The sequence below is a fragment of the Chiloscyllium plagiosum genome, chromosome 11 (genome assembly GCF_004010195.1).
Source record: "Chiloscyllium plagiosum isolate BGI_BamShark_2017 chromosome 11, ASM401019v2, whole genome shotgun sequence".
Classification (NCBI taxonomy): Eukaryota; Metazoa; Chordata; class Chondrichthyes; order Orectolobiformes; family Hemiscylliidae; genus Chiloscyllium; species Chiloscyllium plagiosum.
Genome location: NC_057720.1, coordinates 22492880 through 22520007, shown reverse-complemented (window position 1 = coordinate 22520007; position 27128 = coordinate 22492880). Strand labels below are relative to the sequence as shown.

The 27128-nt window shown below is 38.1% G+C and overlaps 1 protein-coding gene and 1 long non-coding RNA gene across 6 annotated transcripts in view; one reads left to right on the top strand and one right to left on the bottom strand.

Annotated features, from left to right (window-relative positions):
* Nucleotides 1-27128, top strand: part of LOC122554210 (dihydropyrimidine dehydrogenase [NADP(+)]-like) — a 735384-nt gene that overhangs the window by 293812 nt on the left and 414444 nt on the right. For all 3 annotated transcript variants that reach the window (XM_043698867.1, XM_043698868.1, XM_043698869.1), the window contains exons 5-8: nt 4379-4540; nt 10073-10269; nt 19469-19550; nt 21099-21186. In XM_043698867.1, coding sequence (XP_043554802.1) covers nt 4379-4540; nt 10073-10269; nt 19469-19550; nt 21099-21186 — 529 coding nt within the window. The remainder of the gene's footprint in view (nt 1-4378; nt 4541-10072; nt 10270-19468; nt 19551-21098; nt 21187-27128) is intronic.
* LOC122554211 overlaps nt 1-27128 on the bottom strand; it is a 301535-nt gene that overhangs the window by 22942 nt on the left and 251465 nt on the right. The window contains exon 4 of one of the 3 annotated variants that reach the window (XR_006312931.1): nt 19690-19793. The exons of 1 other annotated variant lie outside the window; for it this stretch is intronic. This is a non-coding gene — a long non-coding RNA (uncharacterized LOC122554211). Of the gene's footprint in view, nt 1-19689; nt 19794-22110; nt 22193-27128 lie in introns of those variants that run through there. One more of the 3 variants, XR_006312932.1, reaches the window with a different exon arrangement.

The window sequence follows — 27128 nt, the reverse complement described above, 5'->3', positions numbered from 1 at the left end:
ATTATTATTTTACTGAACTAATACTTTAAGTTAAAAATCACACAACACCAGGTTATAATCCAACATATTTATTTGGAAGCTCTAACTTTTGGAGCGCTGCTCTTTCATCAAGTGGTTGATGAAGGAGCAGTGCTTTGAAAGCTAGTGCTTCCAAATAAATATGTTGGATTATAACCTGGTGTTGTGTGATTTTTAACTTAAAGTATTAGTTCAGTAAAATAATAATTTAAGGAATGTGAGTTCAAATGCCATTGGAGAAATTTGAGAATTTGAAAGCAATTGAAATAAAATCTGAAAATGAAGACTTCATATTTGTAATATCAACAATAGAGATGCTGGAAAGCTGAAAACTCATCTTATTCTCTGCCTTTTTATTGGAAGAATCTTCAACTTAGTGTGACTCCACGCCCACTAAAGTGCAGTCGATTTTAAGTGCAATCTGACTTGACCCATCAAGCCATTCACTTCTTAAACCACTGCACAGTGACATAAAATCATAAAATCCCTACAGTGTGGAAGGCCATTCGGCCCATCGAGGTCCACAGCGACTCTTCAAAGAGCATCCCACCCAGACCCACCCCATCCCTGTCACTCTGCATTTGCCATGGCTAAACCACCTATCCTGCATAATAGGGACTATGGACAATTTAGCATGGCTAATCCACCTAACCTCCATTCCTTTAGACTGTGGGAGAAAACCAGAGCACCCGGAGGAAACCCATGCAGACTCAGGGAGAATGTGGAAGCTCCATACTGACAGTTGCTCAGGAGTGGGATCAAATCCAGGTCCATGGTGCTATGAGGCAGGAGTGCTAGTCACTGAGCCACTACGCAGCCCTAAGATGAAGGCCCATTGCTACCTTCTCAGCAAATAAAGATGGACAATAGAGGCATGTCAGTGATATGCATGATCCAAGAATGAAGTAAAAAAAAACCTTGGACAGAATTTGGCATTACAGACTGTGCAGGGAAAATAAGTGTCAGAATGCAAGGTAAATCTGAGCTTCTTAGAAAAAATTACATGGAAGAATTATTAAAGCTTGAGATGAGATCAAATAAATTAAAGAGGACAAGACTTTTGTTGAGAGAATGTAACCATCAAAGATAGGTAATGTAAGCTTACAAAAGGCAAAAAGCTATTACTTTGATGATTTTAAAAAAGTAAGATAGTTGATTGCTTCTTGGGAATCTTTTTTGCCTTGCTATGTGGAATTTATTTTATGACCCATTACTATTTTCATACAGTGCTGTAGTTTTAGGTTGGTTATAATTTATTTTCATGTTAATGAGCAAACCGTTGACCATTAGTAGTATTTCTGACTTTGATTTCTGGTAAATTTGATTTTGTTTTCACATGTAGAAAGCTATCTCTTCAATCAAAAGTTTAAAATCCTCATCTTACCTGACTGTGACTTATTTTAGCTGTAACCAAATATCTTTTGCAGTTGATCAAAGTGAGACAAATTGACAATGGTTTTTGATATAATTCCAAGAAGAATTTTAACATCCAATTAACATAAGGGCCCCCTGTTGATGGAATTCCATGCTTTTTAAAAATAAAGTCATTTAAATGTTGAAAGGAAAATTCAACATAATGAAAACAACCAGCTAATTTTTTGAAGAATTAAAATACATTTTAATTTTTAATTGTAATAAATGATATTTCTGTAACAATAGAAATATTGTAAACCAGGGATGCCCGGGGCAATGACAGTGCCTCAAGCACATCCCAACTGAGATTTGGTATTAATAAGGAATTGAACCTCAGACTTGCCTTATCTCTTCACTTCAATGATGAACCAAATGTTTTTTTTTTAATCCTTTTTTCTGTGAAAGAAGTATTGGATTTTATGATAGATCTGTCGATGAAACAATTGAACAGATATTCAGCACGATTACGAATGTAAAGCATTGAGGAATAAAGTATTGTAACCATCAGACGTTCCAACTATCTTGTCAGTGAAATGTAACACAGCTGTTTACTATTCTTATCACGAAGGTCTGCCATTGCTATCCTGCTATTTTGACTCTTTTTCTTTTTGAGTCTTCCTGTATCAGCCCTAACTTCTCTTTGGACTTGGAAGCTGTTTTTGCCACATGAAACCAATTCAATTTGCCTCAGAAGGTAGCAATCTTTAGCCATGCCACACAAGCACTGTTTTATTTCAATCTTTGAAATATAATTACTGTGCAGAAGGTTAACTTAATTAATTTAGTGTACATCACTCTCAGATCACCTAGTATTTCACTTATATAATACATTTCAAAGCTCTCAGCTTACCTTATGTTCTTTTGTTAGAATCAATGTTCAGTGTTATTCAGAAGTGTCAATTGAACACTGATGTCATACACTTTAATTTTTCCATCTTGGGCTATATCTTTCCATCTTCAGACCTTTCCCAGCCGATTAACAAACACACTCAGCTTCAGCGTTACAGCTCTTTATTTCTTTCGATAACCCATTTCGCTGGGGGCGCACAATTTACAGATATATTAATGTTTCCATACATGCACTACCTTACTCTCAAAGTTCATTTCCTAAACTTTACCATCATACTCTTAGGCTCTTTGCTTCTTGAAAGGCATATGCTTTACCTTCAGAAATTTAATATGGAACTTGACCTATTACTGCCATGAAAAACTAACACTGATCCTTAGCATTTACGTTTGTGTTCCCTAAGAGATGTACGTGTAAGTTTGTCTCTTTACAAAAAATGAAAATCACCTTATTATCCAAATATTTCCAATCGTAAGAATAAACAATTCTCAATTACGGCAATAATGGTCGCAGATCACTCACGAGTCTTACAATATGATGTAATTCCATTGTTACGTGCATGTATCAATATTTTAGTTTTTAAGAAGAGATGTGATCAAAATATTATGACCTTATAGAAGTTTACAAAATCATGAGGGGTATAGATAGGGTTGATGGTAGGTGACTTTTCCCTAGGTGGGGGATTTCAAGAGTAGAGAGCACGTTGTTAAGGTGAGAGGAGAGAGATTTAAAAAGGTATGGGGGGCAAATTGTTTACACAGGACGAATGAACTTCCTGAGGAAGTGGTGGATGTACAATTGCAATGTTGAAAAGACATTTGGATAAATACATTAAAAGGAAAGGTTTGGAGGCAGGTGTTTAGTTTAGTTTGAGATTATGTTCGGCTTGGGCTAGTTGGACCGAAGGGTCTGTTTCCATGCTGTGTAACTCTACGACTTTATGACTCTATTATGTGAATCTATTTGTCCTGTGATATATATCCTGATACATCCTGCACTTCAATACAAAGGACACCTTTCTAAGGAAAATGCACTGGGTGCAACACCAACAGTATTGCAACTGCATGAAGTAGGAAGTTTGGATCAATTTGTATAGCCTGGAAGAATTTGCATGACCTAGTTTATGTGTAGAACAGGACTACTTCATGTTCTGCCACTGCACATGCATCTCCCCAAGGCTCATGAACTCAGTATTGCATGTGTCATGTTTGTTCCAGGGATCACAACCATTCATCATCCCAAACTTCCCTTTGCTTCATTGTAGGGAAATCCAGCAAGCCCCCAGACGGATGTATTCAGAACACCTCGACTGACCTACACTGCTCTGCTGGCACTGACTGTCACCAACCCCCTGCAGAAGTGTAATGGGATGAGCTAACTGTGGCAGCACCCCTAACCAACCAGAGTCAATTTTCACCCTATTCAGGGTTTTGCCCCTTTGACTTTGACATCTCACCATTTATTTGAAAAAACAAGTCGTGTATTTGGCATGTAAGCAGCTGGCATGTGTGGCAGTTGTAATGTTGATGTAAGTCAGTGCCAACCTTGGAACAAAATATGCCATCACTGAAATGTTTTACAAGGGTATAAATATGGATTCTACCATCTTCAACATAAATACATTTTAATATATATGTGAGGATATGTACACCTGTATTTATGTTGCATTTTGGTATATAAACCTATCTGGTTGTCTTCTTAATTTGTTTTTGACCATGTTCATTTCAAATTATGATGCAAAGTGATGCTCATTTCAATTCCTGCATCAGCTGAGAGTACCACAAAAGACTTTCCCTCTCAACCTCTCCTCTTGCCTGAGGGATGGTAACCCTCACATTAAACCACCACCTGTTCTCTTTCTCTAATGCGAGAGCAGTCTATGGTCTTGTTGGATGACTGCAACTTCTTACCTTCATGTTCTGGTACAGCTTTTAAAACAAATCTTTACTCTGTAAATAGCAACTTTTTTTTCCTGATGTTCTCATAAGATACCTTTCTTTGATTTAAATGTTATTAATGAACAGTAGGTTGATATGTTTACTCAGACCATTTATGCTTGATCAGCTAATTTTATTGTTTTATATGTTGCTTAATTAATAGAACTACTATGGAGCTGCCAAAACTATTCTGTCTGACAACCCCCTTGGTCTAACTTGTGGGATGGTATGCCCAACCTCTGACCTCTGTGTGGGAGGGTGCAATTTACATGCAACTGAAGAAGGAGCGATTAACATAGGTGGATTACAACAGTTTGCCATAGAGGTACGTAAAGAGTATCCCACCATTGTAAATATCATTATTCAGTGAACATTTATGAATTGATATTATAATAAATTTATATTCCATGAATTAAGAATCATGTTTTTAATATAGCCGATCACTGAATTGAACAAAAACAGTGACTTTCATGTCATGAAAGCACTGGACATTTTCTGATAAAATTTTGTGTCATGCATTCTGATTTAGCAGCATTAAGTATTTACTGTGTGTTGGTTTCATTTCATGCTATTTATTCTAAAGAGCTACATTGTTGGAACAGATACCATATGTACATTTAATATGCTTCATAAAAAATGGCTCACCTGTTTAGTGAAGCAGATATAAAATGTAGGAGACAACATTGCTTTATTAATATATATTTCTTTCTGGAATGGCCAGATCTAATCAAACAGTGGCTTTATGGAGTTAATATTTAAGAAAAGAATTCTGACAATTATTTTTCCTGATTGATCAATTTTTGACAGTTGGCTAATGGATCAGCATTGATTGTGTGTATTTCCTTCTGACTTGTTTAAAATAAAATCTAAAAGTAAATTACTGTACCCTGAGGAATGATGTGGTGAAAACATATTCCTTTTTGACAATTGCACAGAGAGTGAAATGGATTGTGAATGTTTGTGAAAGTTAAGATAACTCTTGGGTTGTGGAGAAAAAACATACTCTTATCTACTTCTGGTAAGCATTTGTTGAAATAATCTGGATTTGCTGGCTAACACAATCAAAATACTTGTAACCACTATATGGACTATAATCACAATGCTGGAATTAATATTGTGAAATTGCTGAGCAGCCAGCCTAACCAGAGTATCTAGACATAACTAGTACTTTCTGTTTGGCTTCATGAAGCAAACTATTGTGTGCTATAAGATAGAAATTAATGTCCACAAACGAATTGCTTATCACATTCAACCAAATTTATCTTTCTATTTTAATGGAGACACTAATGCATTCAAAATAAACTGGTTAAAGCCTGTGCCAAATCATTTAGTTGGAACACATTAAGCACTCATATATTAATAATCACCAAAAGTAATTTAGACCCTGCTTTATTTTGACAAGAGCTTCCTTCACAGTAAATTATACAGTGCTTTTAGAGATTACTTCAACTTCTACAGAATTTCTGCTGTTTAGAAGGCTCTGCACATTTAAATGAAGATCATAATGAAAACTCTCTGTATGAATCTTGTACTAGCTTATGGCAAGGTTCAGCATATTTATTTAGTCTTATATTAATGATGGCAGAGGAAAAAGATAGGCTTTTGCAGAACATACTGACATAACATGTGATGGAGTACCTCGCACCAAAACCAGTGATAGTATTAATGACAACTGTAGGGTGTCTGTTATTGCAGATGTGGTGCTTTTGACAGTGAACGTCTGTCACCTAATACCGGTAAAGTAGTGATGATTGTGGCTGCCTATTGTGCAGCTAGTCCGTCTGCATGATAAATGTCAGATTCAGTATTAGAAATATAGGCTTACATAAAGAAAGAAGATTAGGCTTATAATAGGTGTCATAGTTGTGATACATCCAATAGCAAAATGAATAGTGTTTAGAGAAGAAGTACAAGTAATAACTTGGACTTGATTTGTGACTTTAGTCTGTCTTATAATAAGGTTTGTAGTTCTCTTAAAACTAGAAAGGATTAGTAATGAAGCATTTTAGTTTCATTACTTGATTCGATATACTACATTTGTGGATTATACTTAAGGCTATCAATCGCTATTTTCTCATGGAGCTGTAGCTTCTCCACATAGTCTGCTATGGCTCTACATTCAGTCATTTGTAATAAATGTCAAAAAAATGCAAGGATCTTGAATGCTCCAGAATGTTCAAGTTACCATTCCACTTGCTGGTTTGTGGAGAATGGCGTGAAAGAGTCAAGCATGAAAAACAGGCTAACGTAATTCTCACAGGATACTGCTCAAAAATGCACTCCATCTTTGTGCCGAACTCTAGCCCTGCCCAGAACAAACACAGACACTTGGGACATGTGATTACCAGGATAAGTGACAGGAGGCTACTGGCTACACTTAGGAAAAGACCAAGTAATCTGAGGCCTAGTTTTAGGGACCAGCAAATCGTACAAATATGGCAAGTATTATTGATCATGAGGAACTCCAATTATGACAAATGTGATCCCCAGTTATCATTGTGTTTCACAGTCAGTATGTTAGTGCACCTGTAACAAACATGATCAGAATATCGTCACTAGATCATAGAATGTATAAAAGTCTCAAACTCTCAAAAGACTTACTCAGAGATCACACAAAGCAATGATATGCTACCACAAGCATTCTTATTTGTTGTTGCTAATATCTTGAGTTTAACCCAGTTGCTGATGTACTCAAAAAATATAATGATTGTATATAATGTTGAGTTGTGATAAATGTCTGTTGGATTCTTCAACATCATGTTATTCATGCCTAGATACTTATGTTATGGGGAGAACGCAAGTGTTGATACATTACATGAAATATCCTGCTAGAGGCAAAAATAGCTGACTCAAAATCTTGGTAGATATTTGGAGAACTAATTGAAGACGAACTGAACAATAGTCATGGATCTGAGAAATTGGATAATCAGCAGCATTAGTTTCTGTGAGCACGGACAACTGTAGAGATTGAAAGATGGAGCAGACTTGCAAAAAGATAGGGCTAATTTCAATTTCATTAACATCCAAGGTAAAATAAAAAAAGTGTCTTTGCTTAAAAGTAAAACAATTGAATTTACAAATGCAAGCAATACTAAAGGTTACGCAGTGAGCATGCAATTCTCTTGAAATGAAACAAGAGCCTGCAGTTAAGATTTTATAAAATCGTCAGTTCAAAGGTCCTAATTGCACAGCTCCACAGTGCTCCTAAAAAAAATATAGTTTTAAAATACAAAAAGCTTGATTTTCTATATGAAGAAGTTTTGTAATGTTCCGACATTACCTGGCTCTGCCATTTTCTTCCTTCAGATTAGCAGTAAAATTTAAAAAAAGCTCATGTGATGTCATCATTCCTTATTTGGCATGAACACCACTAACAGGCATAAACTGCAATGATAAGTCTGCAATTCTTAAATTAGAAGCCTACAATTCTTAAAGTAACATTTTCCAAGGAAACTGGGCTATTAAAGGAGTGACAACGTGAAAAATGAAGGGAAACACAACCAAAAAAGGGGGCCAAGATATAGTGAGAGAGAAGTAAAACCAGCAAAAGAAATAAGCAAACACTGCACTGCCCTTTACTTTCATATTTGTTTAAAAAGGCAGAAACCTACAAAGAGAAATAATACACACAATCTTAATTATGCACTGGACATCTGTTCACACATTTACGGAATTACAGTTGTGTTGGTTTGGTAATAGAGACTGAGACAACTTGCTCAGCCCCACAGCAAGTTTCATACCATCAAACTTGACATGATTCATACTTAACGAGAAAACATAAGATTCTTCCCATATGTATCACAATGTTGCATCCAGGAAAATGACCCAGAGGTAGGATAGCGTAGGCAAAACAGCATGTACGCTATGTGACAAAGTTTCAGATCTCTCTACTTCCATACTGATTGGCACCTGTATATCCAGTCTTGTCTTCCTAACACCACAATATATTTCAGTAATGCAATTGCATTTTAATAGCTAAACACAGACGTATTCAAGTATGATGCTGAAAAGTGTGGTTGAATTGCTATCTGACATTTAATCCCTAGTGTAGAAATAAATTCAAAGAATAAGAAGAGTTTATGACTAGATGAGCACCTACAACTGAAAAAAGTTAGCTTTTTTTTGAGAATACATTTCCTGACTTCATAATCATATAAAGAACATGAAAAGTGGAATAGCACTTGATTTTTATCAATACTTCTTTGTTGACTATTTTCAAAACTTCAAAATATCAAAGCTAGTATATATTACCTAAAAATGTTGTCAAAACAATTTGGTGCATTAAGCTTTATCCAAAAAAAAACAGTGTGGAGAGTGCTGGTGTTGAACTGGGGTTAGACAAGGTCAGAAGTCACACAACACCAGGTTATAGTCCAGCAGGTTTATTTGAAACCATAAGCTTTCAGACCAGTGTCCCTTCACATGACAAAGGAGCAGAGCTCTGAAAGATTCCAAATAAACTTGTTGGACTATAACCTGGTGTTGTGTGACTAGCAAAAATCACAAGACAGCAAATTCTGGAATTTCTCTTTAAACCTCTCTACCTCTCGCTCCACTAACAGAGATACCATTTGAAGTCTACCTCTTTGAAACAAGCTTTTGGTCACCTCTCTTAATTCAGTTTTACATGGCTCAGTGACACATTTTGATGGATCACCTTCCCGTGGTGACACATTTTGACTGATCACCCTCCTGTGAAGTCCCTTGCTACATTAAAGGCAATATTTAAATGCTGGTTATTGCCTTTTAATATAATCAAGGTAAATATTTATTGAAACAGTGAAACGGGTTTAAGTTTGCAATTCTATCACACTGTTCTTAGTGCAATGCCTATTATTTTATGCTCAGTTACATTACTGACTGTATCTCACACTGAACTTTGTAACTGGAGAATCCTAGATGGCTTATATGCCAATAGTTGGATTACTGTACCCTGATGTTAATTTTCAATATAGTAAGTACACAAGTTTCAGTTTTGTCCAGAACCTAACTGGAACTACCCAAGAACTTTTGAAATATGCTTTTACAGGTGCTAGACTGCTTGCAACAGAGTGTCATAATTTTTGCTTCAGGCACTGTAGAGTGTCCAATTTTAAAACTTATTCCCAATTTATGTTGCCACATTAATGACAATACACACCAAAATTTACATTTCACTGACACAGAAGTGTTAACATAACTGCAGTTTGAGAGCTCTTCTGGACACATAGTCGCCTTTGTAGCTGCTCATTGTCACAGAGGGTTTACATGCTGTTTGACAGACTCACTTAGTTCCAATCAACCTGTACCTCAGTACCACCACTAATGGAATTATCAAGATGAAGAAATTAACATCATGTTCCCCAGAGGAATAGAAACCTCTCGATTAGAATCTGGTGAAACATGCTATTACTGGGGAGGTGAGGATAACATGGATGCTTTGTTCACTGAGATCAAATAGCTCTTTCATGCTTAGTACTTAGATGTTGCTGCTTGTTCCCTGAACTCAACATTCAAAGCATAATTTACATGCATGAGGTTACTTCAAAGCCTTTTGACCTCTGATGTTTAACCTTTAAAGTGAATCAATAGTTTTGGAGACACTAATATGATGATACCTACAAAGTTGCTCACCAAAATATTTTTCCATAATTGATTGGTTTGTCTGTATGTGAATGTGAATGAGCAATAGACATGGAATGCATGCTTAACACGATATGTTCAATCAGTTATTCCATAATTTGCAATATTCAGACATATATTCAATCAGTGCCGTTCTTACAAAACCATTGAGGATGATTAGTTTTTCAAATGTCTTTTGATGAAACAGAACAAAACACATTATTAATTTTAGTGTTTTGTTCTTTTCTATACTTAGGTGTTCAAAGAGATGAAAATTCGTCAGATTCGTAATTCATCACTTCCACCTTCTGAAGAATTACCTGAGAGCTTCCATGCTAAAATAGCCCTGATCGGATGTGGACCTGCCAGTATCAGTTGTGCTTCTTTTTTAGCTCGATTGGGCTATTCAGACATCACAATATTTGAAAAACACGAGTATTTGGGAGGTTTAAGGTATATTTTGCACTCTTGCTTTTGTAACAGTAGTCAAACTGTAAAGTCATGCAAAGTTCTGCAAACTGCCAGGAGTTTCATTTTGCACTTCTATCAACAATTGTCATTTTCTGCATGTTAAACAATGCACTGCAAATCTAACCACTTTGTGGTTGACAAAAAAATTTGCCTTCAATTAATCACAATTTTCTCTCATTGTATTTGTACAGGAGTTAGGAAGAAACAGATCTCCTAATTATCTAATCATTATATATTTAATTGTTTAGAATTGTGCTAATAGCCGCAAATTATATCAGATCACAGATACATTTAATTGAGCCTGTTTTAGGATGTCCTTATGCTTTTACGTCTTTTAGATAAATACTATAATATAGTTGCTGGGTGTATGTATTAAATTTGAATCATTTTCTTTTGTTTGATTTCCTCTTTCATGAAACTTGCATGTGTATAACAGTATTGTCACACAAAGCAAAGCGCTATATATACACGCATATGACCAATCTCCCAATACCGCTGACATTTTGGAAGATCAGAAAAGACAGATGCATGTGCTTTTCTCTTCCGGTCACTTAAGACTGTAGTTATACAGTAGTTACAATCTGAGATCCATCGTTGCCAGCTGTGATGCACAGATGGCAGAATAGATAAAGAAATCTGTGCATATAGCTATAATACAGGAACAGAGGTCCATTTCTCCAGTTGCTAATTTTTAACATTGGGATAAAGAAATCTAACTCCAAAAAGTGTTGAAACAGATTTCACGTAAATTCTTTTCATTTAGATAAACGTTTCAAGGACTTTCGTGGATTTAAAAGTGGATTTTCATGCACTTTTAAAATGTGAATTTTCCCAACTCTGATTTCACAGTAAAATTATTGAAATTCAAAGCAGTGTAAAGAGAACACTAGAAGAGATTCTGGTACTGCTTGGCTAATAGTGTGCTTTACATATTCTCTGTCCAAAATCGCTTTGTGTCAGTGCAAGAGTATAGAATAACTTTATCTTAAAATGTAATCACCATTGATTTCTTTTACATTAAAACTTATCTTTTTAGCAAAACTTCATAATAGCCACTCATTTTAAACTGCACATTTATCATGCAATTGAGGCCTAAAAGTATATCACACAAATGTCTAAAGTGCTATACTAAATTATGTTGACAATATGTTCTGTGAAATTGTCATTACTAAGATGTAGGACAAATCAAAAATCTTTACCAATCCAGAAGGTCTGTGAAATGGTGAAACAATAGCATCTAGCTGCTTTGAATTTTAACCGATTACAATTCTATTTGTGATTATTATCAGCGTGGTGGAAAATATGGCAGTTTTTTTCTGATGACAACCTACAAAAAAAATTGCATCTAACAACAGTCTAATTACATGAATTGTTGCATTGACTCAGTAGTTATCAAATGGTAAGTGTAGGCCTCAATCTAATGATAAGATGCTATGTGCTTTTGCTTTGTTGACATTATGGATTAATATGCATCCTGTAACCATCCAGATTTGTCATGGTAGTAGGCTGATGAAAATATGAAAGTCAGTCGTTCCAATTTTCCACTTGTTCACTTCTAGGTGAAGAGCAGGCAGGTTTTTGAAGCCACAATATTGTTTCATGAACTTGGGGTCTGTTGAGTACAGAGTCTTAATATGACAATGAATCTTGGAGGGGCATGAGGTCTAATGACAGGCAGAAAGTTATATAAAAAGCAAATGAATTTTAAGGAGTAATACATGTCTTGTAGCTATTTTTGCTTTAAGGTGGCACTTAGATTCTCATGAACCTTTGTGTCAGGTGTAAATATTTATTTACTATCTTAGTTGATTATCACAGTTGCTTCCTTCATTGGCACTGAAGTTCTGAAACCAGGAATAAGTGGTGAAGATGTGATAGAGGAAAAGGGGCCAAGAAGTTTGCTAAGAATGTCAAATGGCCCAAGAGGTGATTGCAGCCCACTGTCCAACACCTGCACCCTAATACCTGCACAGTGAAGGAGCAAATGACATTGTGGATCAGTGCTTTTCTTCCCAATGACAACTAAACAGCAGCCTTAGGTGAGATCATAATTAGAAGTACCTGCATCACCTTTAAGCTGGAACACTCTTCAGAATCATCATAATCACAGCAAGTCATGTTTTACACGGAGGTGCATGAAAGAAGGCGTGCTGAAGTGATCGGCTTTGCCTGTTTGGAGCCGCCTACCAAGCTGCCACTAACCATTTCTGCAGGCTGTGGAAAGCCCAGCAGGGAATGGCTGCGGTAACTTGTCTTTCTCAGGCTCTGAGTCAGCAGAGGGGAGAATGCCAAGCTGTGCCATCTGCTGTAAGATCACCAGTGACTACCAGCAACATAAAGCTTACATAAAGCAGGGGCAGGAGCACGTCTACTGTAGCCTGGATCTTGGCTGCACCTTCTTGCAGGCATGTCACGAGTGCTGACCAAGTGAGCTGAACTTGGCATGGCACACATCATTTGCCAGCATCTGATACTTCAAAACCATTGAAGTGTTGCGCTACATCACCACAATTGCAGATTCATGTCTGCATGTAAGGAGCCCTTTCCCTTCATCCTAGCCTCTTCTAATCGTTCAGCTTTGACAAGGGTAGCTGAGGAAATTACAATGTTTTCTGATTAGTTGCAATAAATTTTCTAGATTTTTTTTGCCCAATCATCTTAATTTTCTCCAAACCTATTAAATTTGAATATAGAATTTCGGTGGCAGGGATGCAGAACTGGATAACCCATGATAGCAGTGTTGTGATGAGCAACTATCCCATGCACTTTAATTTCAATGCAGGTAACACTCCAACCTCTTGTTGCATGTTAGTTTGCATGTAACCAATGCTAAATGCACCATTTGAATGACTGCATGCCTTGGGATGAGATTTAGGTTTGGATGAGCTTCATATCTCTTTAAGCTCTAAAATAAGCAGTGAATTCTGGTTGCAGCATTTCTTGGAACTGTTTTTGCGAAAGAGCTGCAAGAAAAATAAATCACAGTGCAACTGGGGAGAGAGTGCTCCAGGGCACTTCAGTGCTGCACTTGGCATTTTGATAGAAGAGATGCAGACAATAGAGAAATGATCATCTACAAGGGGCCTGCAGACAACCTTGCTAAGACAAGGGAGTCACATAAGTGATAGGGTCAGAGGTACCTACATGACCTTATCCCCATGAAGTTAATGCCCGGGGTGAAACAGCAAATAAGATTCAATGACCTAACACGGCCAGTCAAAGTCAGTGAAGATATCTTCAAAAAGCACCTCTCAGTAGCTGCCATACAAAACTCTCCAACTATTTGATGCGCTAGTCCAACTTCTCATCACTTGCCTACAAACAACCTCTATCAAACATGAGCCACACCTATTATTCATAGCTGCACTTGTCCTCACACATTTAACAGTACTGCAAGCTTCAAACCACATCTCACAACATGCATTTACACCTAGCTATTCCACCAGATTGCTATATCCCTTAAATACATTACACCATTCTCCTGATGCACCTGGCTTTTGTTTGCAAGAGTCAACAGGCCCTAATCAAAAATGGATGGGTGTGGCTCCATGACCTTATCCAAGGTGGAAGAAAATATATTTGCCATCATTGGAATGACCACTGCTCACCTTAGGCAGCAAATTGACTTAATCCATGGAAGAGTTGATATAGTTATGAATGAACCTCCGTCTCACACTCCAGTTTCTTCTCTACTTATAATCTCTTCAGATTAGCAAATTACAGATGGCGGAGGACATATGAACATAAGAACTAGGAGCAGGAGTCGGCCATCTGGCTGTTCGAGCCTGCTCCGCCATTCAATAAGATCATGGATGACCTTTTCCTGGACTCAGTTCCACTTACTCGCCCTCTCACCATAACTCTTAATTCCTTTACTGTTCAAAAAGATTATCTATCTTAGCTTTGAAAGCATTTACTGAGGGAGCCTCAATGACAGCCAATGGGCTGAGAAGTGGCAGATGGAGTTTAATTTAGATAAACATGAGGCACTGCATTTTGGGAAAACCAATCTTAACAGGACTTACACACTTTATGGTAAGGTCCTAGGGAGTGTTGCTGAACAAAGAGACCTTGGAGTGCAGGTGCATAGTTCCTTGAAAGTGGCATCACAGGTAGATAGGATAGTGAAGAAGGTGTTTGGTATGCTTTCCTATATTAGTCAGAGTACTGAGTTCAGGAGTTGGGAGGTCACGTTATGGCTGTACAAGACATTGGTTAGGCCACTGTTGGAATATTGCAGGCAATTCTGGTCTCCTTCCTATCGGAAAGATGTTGTGAAACTTGAAAGGGTTCAGAAAATATTTACAAGGATGTTGCCAGGGTTGGAGGATTTCAGCTATAGGGAGAGGTTGAATAGGCTGGGGCTGTTTTCCCTGGAGCATCGGAGGCTGAGGGTTGACCTTATAGAGGTTTATAAAATCATGAGGGACATGGATAGGATAAATAGACAAAGTCTTTTCCCTTGGGTGGGAGAGGGCTTAGGTTCAGGGTGAGAGGGGAAAGATACAAAAGAGAGCTAAGGGGCAACTTTTTCACGCAGAGGGTGGTACATGTTTGGAATGGGCTGCCAGAAGAAGTGGTGGAGGCTAGTATAATTATAGCATTTAAAAGGCATCTGGATGGGTATATGAATAGGAAGGATTTGGAGGGATATGTGCTGGTTGCTGGCAAGGGGGACTAGACTGTGTTGGGATATCTGGTTGGCAAGGACAAGTTGGAACGAAGGGTCTATTTCCTTAATGTACATCTCTATGACTCTATGAATTTTCTGCACTGGGCAAGGAAATCCTTAGATTCACAACCTCTGGGTGAAGAAAGTCCTCATCAGTTCAGTCCTAAATCTGCCCACCCTAAGTTTGAGGCTACGCCTTCTTGTCCGAGTTACACCTCCCAGTGGAACCATCCTCTCTACTTCTATCTGATCTATTCCGTTCATAATTTTATATTATTCTATAAGATCTACCCTCATTCTTCTAAATTCCAATGAATATAATCCCAGTCTACTCAGTCTATTCTCATAAGCCAACCCCCTCTACTCTGGAATCAACCTAGTGAACCTCATATGCACCCCCTCTATTGCCAGTACATCCTTTCTCAAGTAAGGAGACCAAACTGCACACAGTACTCCAGGTGTGGCCTCATGAGCACCCAAGAGAGAATAGAATGTGCTGCGTATTTGAACTCTGATCCTTTAGCACTTTCCACAACAGATCACTCTATATAGACCAAGCTAACTCTCAAGGAGCCGTGATGTCTGAATTTGCAGCAAGAGCCAATAAAAAGCAAATAGCAACAAATTGGTAAGGAGTGAAGGTGATGGCCTAGTGGTACTATCACTGGACTGTTGATCCAGGTAACGTCCTGGGGACCTGGGTTTGAATCCCACTATTGCAGATATTGAAATTTGAATTCAATAAATATCTGGAGTTAAGAATCTAATGATGACCATGAATCCATTGTCAATTGTTGAAAAAACCCATCTGGTTCACGAATGTCCTTTATGGAAGGGAAATTGCCATCCTTACCTGGTCTGGCCTACATGTGACTGCAGACCCATAGCCATGTGGTTGACTTTTAACATCCCTCTGGGCAATTAGGGACAGGCAATAAATGCTACCTAACCAGTGATGCTGTCATTCCTATGAAGGAATAAAAAAAAGTTGCTCATCCATTTAAATTGAGCTGGTTAGGGAAGGGTTAGCAGGCTGGTGGTCCCCTGCAACTGAGTATATATTCAGTTGTGTATACTCTGTAGGAGGTGTTGAGCTCCAAAATTGCACAGCTGGCATTGATTGATGTAACAAATTACCCCTGCATTTGTCTAGAAAATGCTCCTTTCGCACACAGTAAGCACATTGATGAAAATAGTGCCTGGCATGGCTTGCAGCAGAAGTAAGCATCAATGGCATAGTTACCATTTTGGTGTCTACACTGGCAATCCTAGCTGCATTAAGGAGTCACATTTTGTAGCCTTTGTCTCATACCAGTGGTGAACCAAAATGTTGTACCAGGAGTTGTGAATCATTTAGCAAATGAAGGTCCAGATGTACTTTTTGCATTTGGGATTCTGGTAGATCTTGAAATGGTGCTCACAAGAATTCAGTTGTCTTATCCTGGGAAAAGAAAATGTCTTCCCTCAATTGGGAATGGGGAGGTAGTCCATCAACAGATAATTAATTTGTTTTTTCCACTTCATGGTGTCATTTGTACTATTCATTGATCAATCATAAAGTTTCATGATGTACAATTTTTGTACAAACTGGCTGATCTGATATTGCCTTTTCATCAACAACTCAATAAAATAGAATAAAGCTAAATATAACTGCAGATATGCAGTAATCTCCATTCCATAGTGTTTAAAAATGGTCTCATCCTACAGGTTAACACTAGGTTATTGTGCAGCAACGTACTCAATGCATTTCAACTCAAATCTATGTAATGCATATGTTTTACATACTGTACTTTAAGGTTTAATTCTGCTAATGATCCTTTGGAATTCAGTATTGTTTAACAGATGTATAATATTCTCACATGTACCAAAGTAATAGTTTATCTAAAATAAGTTAGTTCTCTAACTAAAACTCTAAACAAAAAAGCCCATTGTATTAAACCATGTGTTACTACAATCACATAACATACTAACAATATCTTAGTTGTCTGGAATTGTGCTATTATGCCATGCTATGAATAACCATAATTTGATTACTCATCACTGATGATGCATTCAGTGAGTAAAATGGAAAGAATTTTAAACTGGTGCTTATTTGATGTCGAAACTCAGGCATGCCATGGTTGAAAAGGTTTGATTTTACAGCTACCTTGCTCTATCTGACTTTGAAGTATTTGATGCCTAAACTAACAGATGGGCCAGTAAGCAGAGGATGCAGCCTTAAGGTACTTTGCAAATAAGTGAGGGAAGTTTTTTTCAGGCAGTGAGTTACTTCGATCTAGAATGCACTGTCTGAAAGGGAGGTGAAAGCAAACAAAAATTAATTAGAAAGAATAATTACTGGAGAAGAAAAACATGGCAGGGTACTAGAGAAAGAGTGTGGGACTGGGACTAATTAAATAACTCTTTCAAAGAGCCTGAATTGACACAATAAGCTGCTTGACCTCCTTCTGTGCTGTAAAATGCAATGATTCAATGGTTAGCAATGTCAGTCCGACCTACCTGAGTTTTTAACAAAATGTGATACTGTGCATCTTGTGGCCTTGAAGGGTTCAGTGAGGGTCTCTGCCCCTCAGTTGTAGGAAATTTAGAGGAGGTGGTGGCATCATGGTAATGTCACTAAACTGATAATATTTTGTCTCAAGCAATATACTGTGGACATGTGCTTAAATCCCACTATGGCAGATTGTGAAATTTGAAGTCAGTGAGAATATATAGATACCTTCAACAAAAAGCAAGTTTTAGTAGTGACCCGGTGACTATTGTTGATTTTAATTAAAGCCCATCTACATCAATAATGTTCTTTTGGGAAGGAAGTCTGCCATTACCTCATCTGGCCTGTATCTGAATGCAAGCCTCAGTAATGTGGTTAACTCCTGCTGGCTTCTGAAATGGTTTAGCAAGCTACTCAGTAAGAAGACGACTAAGGATATGCACCAAATACTGGTCTTGATACTGATGCTCACATCTTGTGTAATGATATTTTACAAATGCTCTCCTAATCTGATTAGCTGCCATTGGTTGCAGTACCAACAGTTCCAGAATTCTGTAGTGGCAGCTGATAAAGTTATTAGCAGATGGAGAGGTCAGTGGATTCTGGATTCAGCTACGTTCAGGAAATTTGGACAAGAATGGATTGGACAACTGTCAGATGTTGGAGTCCAGACATGGCACATCCTGTGGGTCCAGATTCCATCTTGGAGCGGAGTGCTTCCTAAAGGAGGTGCCTCTTCTTCTTTCATGCTTTTTCACCGTTTGGAGAAAAACCACAGCCTGCCTTCCCCATCAACTACATAATGGCCTTGACAACACACTATTTGGATCAATTGTTAACAAGCTCAATTGCCCATTCTTTTTTAAATGGCGGTCAGGGTGCCAATTACATTGCCTATTAGACTACTACATGATGAAAGGCCATGATGACCTGACATGCTAACTCTTTCTTTCCCCACATGCTACCTGATGCTGAATATTTCCAGCGTGATGTCTGTGATCTGATATCATCACCTGGATTTTCTGTGTGCCTGGGTTTGTGGCATACTGGTAATGCCACCAGGCCAGTCTTTCAGAAGCTTGGGTTAATGCTTGAGGTACATATGTCTGAATTTAATTATGGAATTTAAATTCAATTAATAAAATCAGGAATAAAATGCTATTCTTAGAAATGGTGACCAAAATTGCTATCATCGATTTATGGTAGAAACCCATTTGGTTCATTCTGTTTTATGTAAGGAAATCTGCCACTCTTACCTGGTCTAGTCTACATCTGACTTCAGGCCCTTAGGAGTGTTGTTGATTTTTAACTACCCTCTGAAATGACTGAGTAAGGATAGGCAAATCAGGGATAGGCAACAAACGCTGGACTTTCCAGTGATGCTCATATCCCATGAAAGAATAAACAGGCAGCAGTGCCAAATTCCAGTGATAAAATCCTGGCCAGTGTTTCACCAGACCAAAATGAAGAATCAAAGTGTAAAAGTTTTTAAACCAATGGAAGGAATCAGGGGAAAGGAACATCCATTCTATTGGCTTAAAAGCAAATACAATTCTATTTTTCTTTCAATTCTGATGGTGTAGCAAATGTTACTCCTGTTACTCCCCACAGATGCTTCTGGATATACTGAGTATTTTCCACCACATTTTTTTTGTTTTTATTTCAGACTTTGCTGCTTGTAAGTAGTACAAAATCTAAAAATTAAGCCACCAATTTACAAAAGGTTATGACTAAGGCACAGACTTTAAATACATTAAATCTCAAAAAATCACTAACATTAAATGTATTTTTACATAATTGATGCATCATAATCAACTTAAAATGAAAGGTTCTTTTAGTTTATGAGATTTTAAATCAAATTGTGAAATTATCATAAACTGTCATTCTTTCTTGACAACTACGACGCTGTTTTAATTTTAAGAAACAGGAATGTAATATAAATGTAGATTTACTTTTGAAAAAAAGCATTTTGCGGGAACCAAAAAAAAATGAAACAGTCTTTCCTTGTTTTTTTGTAGCACATCTGAGATACCTCAATTCAGATTGCCTTATGATGTTGTCAAGTTTGAGATCAAGCTGATGAAAGACCTTGGTGTGAAGGTAATGGAATAACACAATTATCTTACACGCAAAGAGCATCAGGAATGGCCTGAAATTCACTGAAGATTAACAGTGAAATGTCACATACATTAGCAAAGCACAATTAAAAATCACAGAATTGTCACATTGGAAAGGATACCTGATTTAGTTTGGAGCATTTGTCTGTCTGCGGTTTGAATGCCACCAGTACAGGAAAGGGCAATCAATAGTTCTGTCTTTATTTGGCAGCATGTGATTAATTATCTGAAAGGAACAATTTCCTAAAATGTTGAACATATTCAGCATAATTAATTAAAAATTGTTTTCTTTTAACTGAGCTGCGTTTGTAGCTTAGTTTTATATTTTACATATTAAAAATGAGTAAGAAAGTAACTGAATTTAATATTTTTAAATATCAGTTTTCTTTTACTCAAGTGACCAGGTGATGATCCAAATGTGATTTTATAGCTAAAGCTTGTATAAAATAAAATCACAGCTATGATCTTTTCACAACAGATCTCAAAATGAGTGCCTATTTCCATAGCAGGTCAATATTCTCTCAGTATGTTTTAGAGTTAAAAAAAAGTTCTTACATTTATTTATTGCATTAATGAATTCTACATTTCTTTTAATTGTAGCTGACAGTTTAAACATTTTTAAGGAAATAATGACGTCTAATTTCAGAAAAGGTTGTTGTGTGGTAAATTATTCTTTCAAAGTATTTGTTCATAAGATGTGGGCATTGATGACTGTGCCAGCATTCATTTCCCATCCCTACTACCCTAGGAAAAGTAATGGTGAGTTGCAGTATTGAACTGCTACAGTCCATGTGGTGTTGGTGCACTGATTGTTCTGATAAACAGCAAGATCCAGGATTTTGAGCCAGAGACAGTGAAGGAAAAGTAACATAGTTCCAAATCGGGATATTGTGTGGCTTGGATTGGATCTTCCAGGTGGTAGTTTTCCTCTGTACTTGCAGCCCGTATCTCCTCAATGATAGAGTTGGTGGAAGGTATTACTTAAGGAGTCTTGCTGAGTTACTGCAGTGTTGTCTTGTAGTTGGTACATACCTGCTGTCAGTGTATCAGTGGGATGGAGTATTGAAGATACTAGATAGGGTGTCAATCAAGCAAGCTGCTATGTGCTGGATAGTGTTGAAGTTTCTGAGTATTTGCCGTATCCAAGCAAATGGAGAGTACTGTATTGCAATCCTGATTTGTGACTGGACTTTAGGAAGGAAAGAGATGAGTTACACGCCATAGAATTCCCAGCCTCTGATGTGCTATTGGAGTCACAGTGTTTCCATCATGAAATAAACGCAAAACAATACTGGGTATACTCAGCAGGCAGAAGAAGTCATGCCAGACTGAAAATGTCTATTTCTGTCTCCACAGATGCTGCCAGACCTGCCGAGTTTCTCCAGCATTCTCTTTGTTTATGCAGATTGCTAGCGTCTGCAGATTTTTGCCTTTATTTAAGGGTTTATATCAAGGTCTGTTTCTTTACTTAAATAACTAGTAAGTGTAAATGCAAAAGCAGATAATCATTTTTGTTTTATGATCCTGTTAGATTGTCTTTGGCAAAGGTTTGGGAATTGAAGGAATGACGTTGGACACATTGAAACGAGATGGATATGAAGCAGTCTTCATTGGTATAGGTTAGTCCACCATCTGTATTGATGCTTCTACCTTCTTTAACAATGTGGAATACACTTTCAGTTTAAATAACATATATATAGTTTTCAGTACATACATGTGCAATTTACTTTTTCTTTTAACTGTTCATTATTTTGAATTAGGATTCAACTGTTTAAAGCCATTTAGTAAAAATTTGACTCAATAAGTAAGTCAATGAAGTCTTACTCACAAAATATTTGGTGTATGTGCGATAGTTCCATACTTATATAAGATCAAGTCCAGGTGTAATGGTTCAAACAGCCTGCATTGTGAAAGCTCAGGCCTTGAATTTCATTCCTGTATCAAGTGCACAGAGGTGGGAGAAATCCAGCCTCTACAAAGATAACCTTCAAATGTAGGCACCCACAAACCCCATTTTTGTCAGGTTTTGGGTATGGACTGGGCTAAGAGTTAGCCAGGTGACCCAGGAAGAATGAAGGGTGTTACCTCCTGAGCTGGTTTATGCAGAAATTAGCGTTGGGACACTAGTGTCATATTCAAGTGTTGAAAGATAAAGATTAAAACATAAAATACCTCTTCTGCTCTCATCCTCTTGTCCCTCTCTTCATGCTTCACCCATGTCAACCATCCCAATAGTCTGCGCACCTTTCATGCCAACCTGTGCCCCTTGTGATAATAATGTGGCTTTCAGTTCTATTTTGTTCTTTTTTTGAATGTGAGAATTTAAGACTGCAGTGTGGAGCTGTTTATTTGGAAAGCCAATAAAATAAACAGCTTGTGAGGCCTTGGGTTTTGTTTCTAAAGTTGGAATAATAGAAACAGCCTGAATGGTGTGCTCAATCTCTCACAGAAACAGGATTTTTAGTTTCTTACTTTTTCAGTAGCAGTTGTTGCTGGGTTTGTTGCAGCAGTACATCTCTCCTGCTACATTCTTTCTGAGTTTTCTCTTGATGATTTTCCCTCCTGGGCTGTTGGAGTTGCATGTAAATCAATCTATCTTCTGAATTTTCCTTTTGCCAAGGATGCCTTTATGGGATGTTACAATGTTGGAACAGTTACAGTTTAGTAGCTAAATAATCTAATGTTTTGTTAAGCATTTCAATAGAGTGTCAGCTTAGTCAATTCTTTTCTTTTTTCTTTTGTTATATTTTTACTGTAGTGAAAGAATAAATTGTGTTTTTCTTGACATTGAGTAGTTTGATCAATTGAATTGCGCCTGGAATGCAAAACTTCACATTTACATTTTCCTGTAAAATAAGGAAAAGTTAGGGTCTAGGCTACTTTCTTTATATATTTTGAGGAGAGTTGGGTCTGGCCCATAACACTATCTACCTACCCTCATATCCCCTCATAGCTATCATGATACTATTGTAACCACATCCGGGGCCCTGATATTCTTTTGCCCCCAATCATGCCCAGGGCCCCTATAACCTCTATGCTAACTCAGTGCCAGCTCATGCTAAGGCATACCCCTACAGACGACACCTTGCCCTTCCCTCTCCACACCAACAGATCCAATTGAACCATAGAACCACAGAAATGATACAGCACAGAAAGGCGCCATCTGGCCCTTCTTGACCATGCTGACCCGAAGATGCCCAGATGCTCTGTCTATTCCCATCTTCCTGCTCACGGTCCATAACTCTGCATCTTACAGCACTTAAAGAGCAGATCCAGATACTTTTTAGAAGAGTTTAGGTTCTCTGTCTCCACCACAAACTCAGCAGTGAATTCTGGGCGCCCACCACCCTCTGTGTAAAAGAGTTTCTCCTCACATCCCCTCTTGTCAGAGATGGTCTTAGCCTGGCACTTGTACAGCGTGAATGTTACTTGCCACTTGTTGGTTCAAGCCTGGATATTGTTCAGGTTTGCTGCATTTGGACATAGACTGCTTGAGTATCTGAGAAATCATGAATGGTGCTGAATGTTGTGAAAGTATTGGAAGAACATCCCCCTAATCCTTCTTTATGTAATCTATGACCCCTGGTTTTTGAACTCTCTGCCAAGGAAAACAACTTCCACCTGTCTACCCTTCACAATGTTGTTTCCCTCAATCATGTCACCCCTCAGCCTTCTCTGTTCCACAGGAAACAACCCCAACCTTTCCAATCTCTACTCATAGCTATGATTCCTCAGTCCTGGCCACATTATCATAAATCTTCCCAATGCTCTCTCCAGAGCAATTACATCCTTCCTGTAATGCGGTGACCAGAACTGCACATAATGCTCCAATTGTAGCCTCACCTGTCTTATGCAGTTTCATCATTCTGTCCCTAGTTTTGTATTCTAAACCTCTTGCCAATAAAGGATGGCATTCCAGAAATGAATGGATAATTCATCTTAGTTTTGTCCAGAGGTACCCAGTCTTCAGCCAATTGAATTCGCTCCATGTGATATCAAGAAACTGTTGGAGACATGAAATATTGAAAAGGCAATGGGCCCTGACAACATTCCAGAAATAGTACTCAAGATAAGTACTCCAGAATTGGTTGCACCCCATGTCAGTCTGTTCTGGTACAGCTACATCACTGATATCTATCCAACCATGTGGAAAGTTGCCCACAAATACCCTGAACTTAATTAAAAATGACAAATCCAATCCAGGCAATTACCATTCTATCAGTGTACTCTCGATCATCAACAAAATGATGGAAGGGGTCATCAATGATGCTACCAAGCAGCGGCTGTTCAGCAATAAACAGCTCACTGAAGTTGAGGTTCACAAGGGTCAACCAGCTCCTGACCTCCTACCGCCCAGGTTCAAAGACAACTGGAACTCCAGAGGGGAGGTAAGAGTGGCTGCCCTTGACATCAAGGCCATATTTGACCAACTATGTCATCAAAGAGTCTGAGCAAAAGTAGAATGAATAGGAATTATGGGGAAAACTCTCCACAAGTTGGAGTCATACCAGTCAGAAATGAAGATGGTTGTGACGGCTTGAGTCCAATTATCTTAGCTCCAGGGCATCTCTTCAGGAGTTCCTCAGGGTAGTGTCCTTGGCCCAACTATCTTTAGTTGTTTTATCAATGACCGGCCCTCCGTCATAAAGTCAGAAGTGTTCAACACCATTCACGACTCCTCAGATAGTGAAGCAGTCTCTGTCCAAATGCAGCAAGACCTGAACAATACCCAGGTTTGGACTGACAAGTGGCAAGTAACATTCATGCTGCATAAGTGCCAGACTATGGCATCTCCAACAAGAGAATCTGGTGGTTAACATTAGCCAGTAACTGAACTGGATGAATCATGTAAATACTGTGGCTCAAAGAGCAAGTCAGAAGCTAGGAATCCTGCAGTGAGTATCTTACTTCTTGACTCCCCAAATCAACTCCCCTGTCAAAGCCACTATCAAAGCACAATTCAGGGTTGTGATGGAATACTCCATACTTACTTGAAAGAATACAGCTCCAAAAGCATCAAGAAACTTGACATCATCCAAGACAAAACAGTCTCTTTGATTGGCACCACATTCACAAATATTCTGCCGTCCAGCACCAACAATCATTGGCAGTAGTTTGTACCATTGAGAATATGCACGACAGGAACTTATCAAGATTCTTCCAATAGCACCTTACAAACCCATGATCACTACTATTTAGAAGAACACGGGCAATTTATCTGCTCCAAGCCACTCACTATTCTGACCACTGTCCCTGGACTTCCCTCCCTAACAGCATTGTGGGTGTACCTGTACCAAGTGGATTTCAGTGGTTCAAGATGGCACATTCTCAGAGGAAACCAGGGATTGGCCAGCCAAAGAAGGCCACATCCCATGAGTAATTTTATTTTGTTTTAAAAAGGCCAGCTGCTTCTGGGGACCACACATGCCTGAGCTACAGTCTACCCCCAGTCCTACTGTGGCGACAATGAGAAAAGTCCAGTTCAGGGCTGGGACTTAGAATTTCCATGTTTGCCACAATGGAGGCCCACTTTCTTGTGATATGAAGCCTGGTCTCAGTCTTTCACTGCTGCTTGTTTTGTTGTGTTACACAAGAGCACATCAGCACTCTGAACATGCTGTGTCTGAATATTACCTAGCTTTGATCATTAATATGCACTTTAATTAATTAGTGAATCTTTTGAAATAAATCTTTGGAAAGGCATTTTAATATTTTAAATTAACAATCAATGAGCATGGTTACTTAAGACAGCATAAAACAATAGGACCCAAAGTGCAGCAGTAGTTAACAATACTTGATATATAAAAAAAGCAGCAGGCTGTATTTCTAGTGGAATAGAATTAAAAAGTCAGAAAGTTATGCTAAATCTCTATGCAAAATCAGATATTGGCAAAATACTTCATGCAGTTCTGGTTGACATATGATGAAAAGAATAGAGCGACTCAAGAAGGTGCAGAGGAGATTTACAAGGACATTGCACAAATTTATGGATATGCAACTCAGGAATGGGTTGATTGGCTGAGCCACTTCTCCTGACAATATGTTAATGTGGCGAAAATTGAGAATAAGGTACTTATGCCTGATAGGTAGCATCCTTATGCTTTAAAAACAATTAGCAACAGAGAGTGTGAATGGTTGTAATCTTCCAAAATTTCCGAGATTCTGGGAATGTCATTGTTGATTGGAAGACTGTTTTTTATTTAACCTATTTTTCTAATTACCTGTTTAGAGATTGTATTACACACCTCTGGAGCAAGTGGGACTTCAACCCAGCCCTCCCTGGCTTGGAATAGGAAAGCTACCACTGTGGCACAAAGGGGCCCAAACAAATCTTTTTTTTTAAACTATTTTTCTAATCAACCTATTCAGAGATATTATTACACACCTCTGGAGCAGGTTGGACTTGAACCCAGGTCTCCTGATCCAGGTGTAGGGACACTACCACTGTGCCACAAGAGGGACCTAAAAGTCAGTTTTAAGAGAGGAGGGAGACAGAACACAGAACTATTGGAAGACTAACCTAATCAGTGTCATTGGGAACTTGCTCAATTCAATTATTAAAGCAATTGTGTCTTGAATTGGTTGTTGATGTAACTTTAAGATAATCAGTCAAGCCTCAAATACGAAAATACTGCAAATAGCTGCAGATGCTGGAGATCTGAAATAAAAACAGAAGTTGCAGGCAGAACTCAGCAGATCTGGCAGCATCTGCAGCAAAAAAAAAGTAGAGTTAATGTTTCATGTCTTGTGACTCTTCAGGTTCTCTAATTCTGTTAAAGAGTCACCGGACTCGAAATGTTAACTCAGCTTTCTCTCCACAAATGCTGTCAGACTTGCAAAGCTTGTAACATGGCTCATTTACCAAAAGCTATCAACATTCATATGTGGGATCCCAATCTCTGTAAAGAAAGTGAATATACTGAAGCGTTGAAATATTTGTGAGCTTGGACAGCCTATAGTTCCCTATTGCTGACACGGCCAACTCAGGGAATCAAGAGGCAAAGTTTAAAAATAAGGGTTCTCCAATTTAAGCTGTAGATGCAAGGGGAATTCTTCTCTGAGGGGGTTGTTTATATTTGGAATTCGATATTCCAGAGCCCACAGTGGAAGTTGGATTATTGAGTGTATTCAAGGATGAGCTGGACAGATTTCTGATTAATACGGAAGTTCAAGGCTATGTGAGGGAGTGGGGAGAAGGGGAAGGGCAGGAAAGTAGAGTTAAGATGACAGTCATCATCTTACTGGATGACAGAGCAGGTTGGAGGGACCAAATGACCTGTTCCTGCTCAAGCTTCTAATTTGAACAAAAGCAGCAGGTCACACTAACAATTTTATATGAAGAGTATTTTCAATTGTCTTCCAAGTTTATTTCAGATCTGCACTCTATCTCAATATCCAGTAAAGACTTTTTACTGCTGAATAGTTTACTATTTTGTTTCTTTCAGTGCTCCAGGTGCTTGGCGTGTTTTTCTAATGTACTTAGAATGTGTCTATAAAGAAAATCTTGTCATTACTGCAGGTTCCTAACATCTAGGCATTTACAGATTAGATGTGTCAGAGT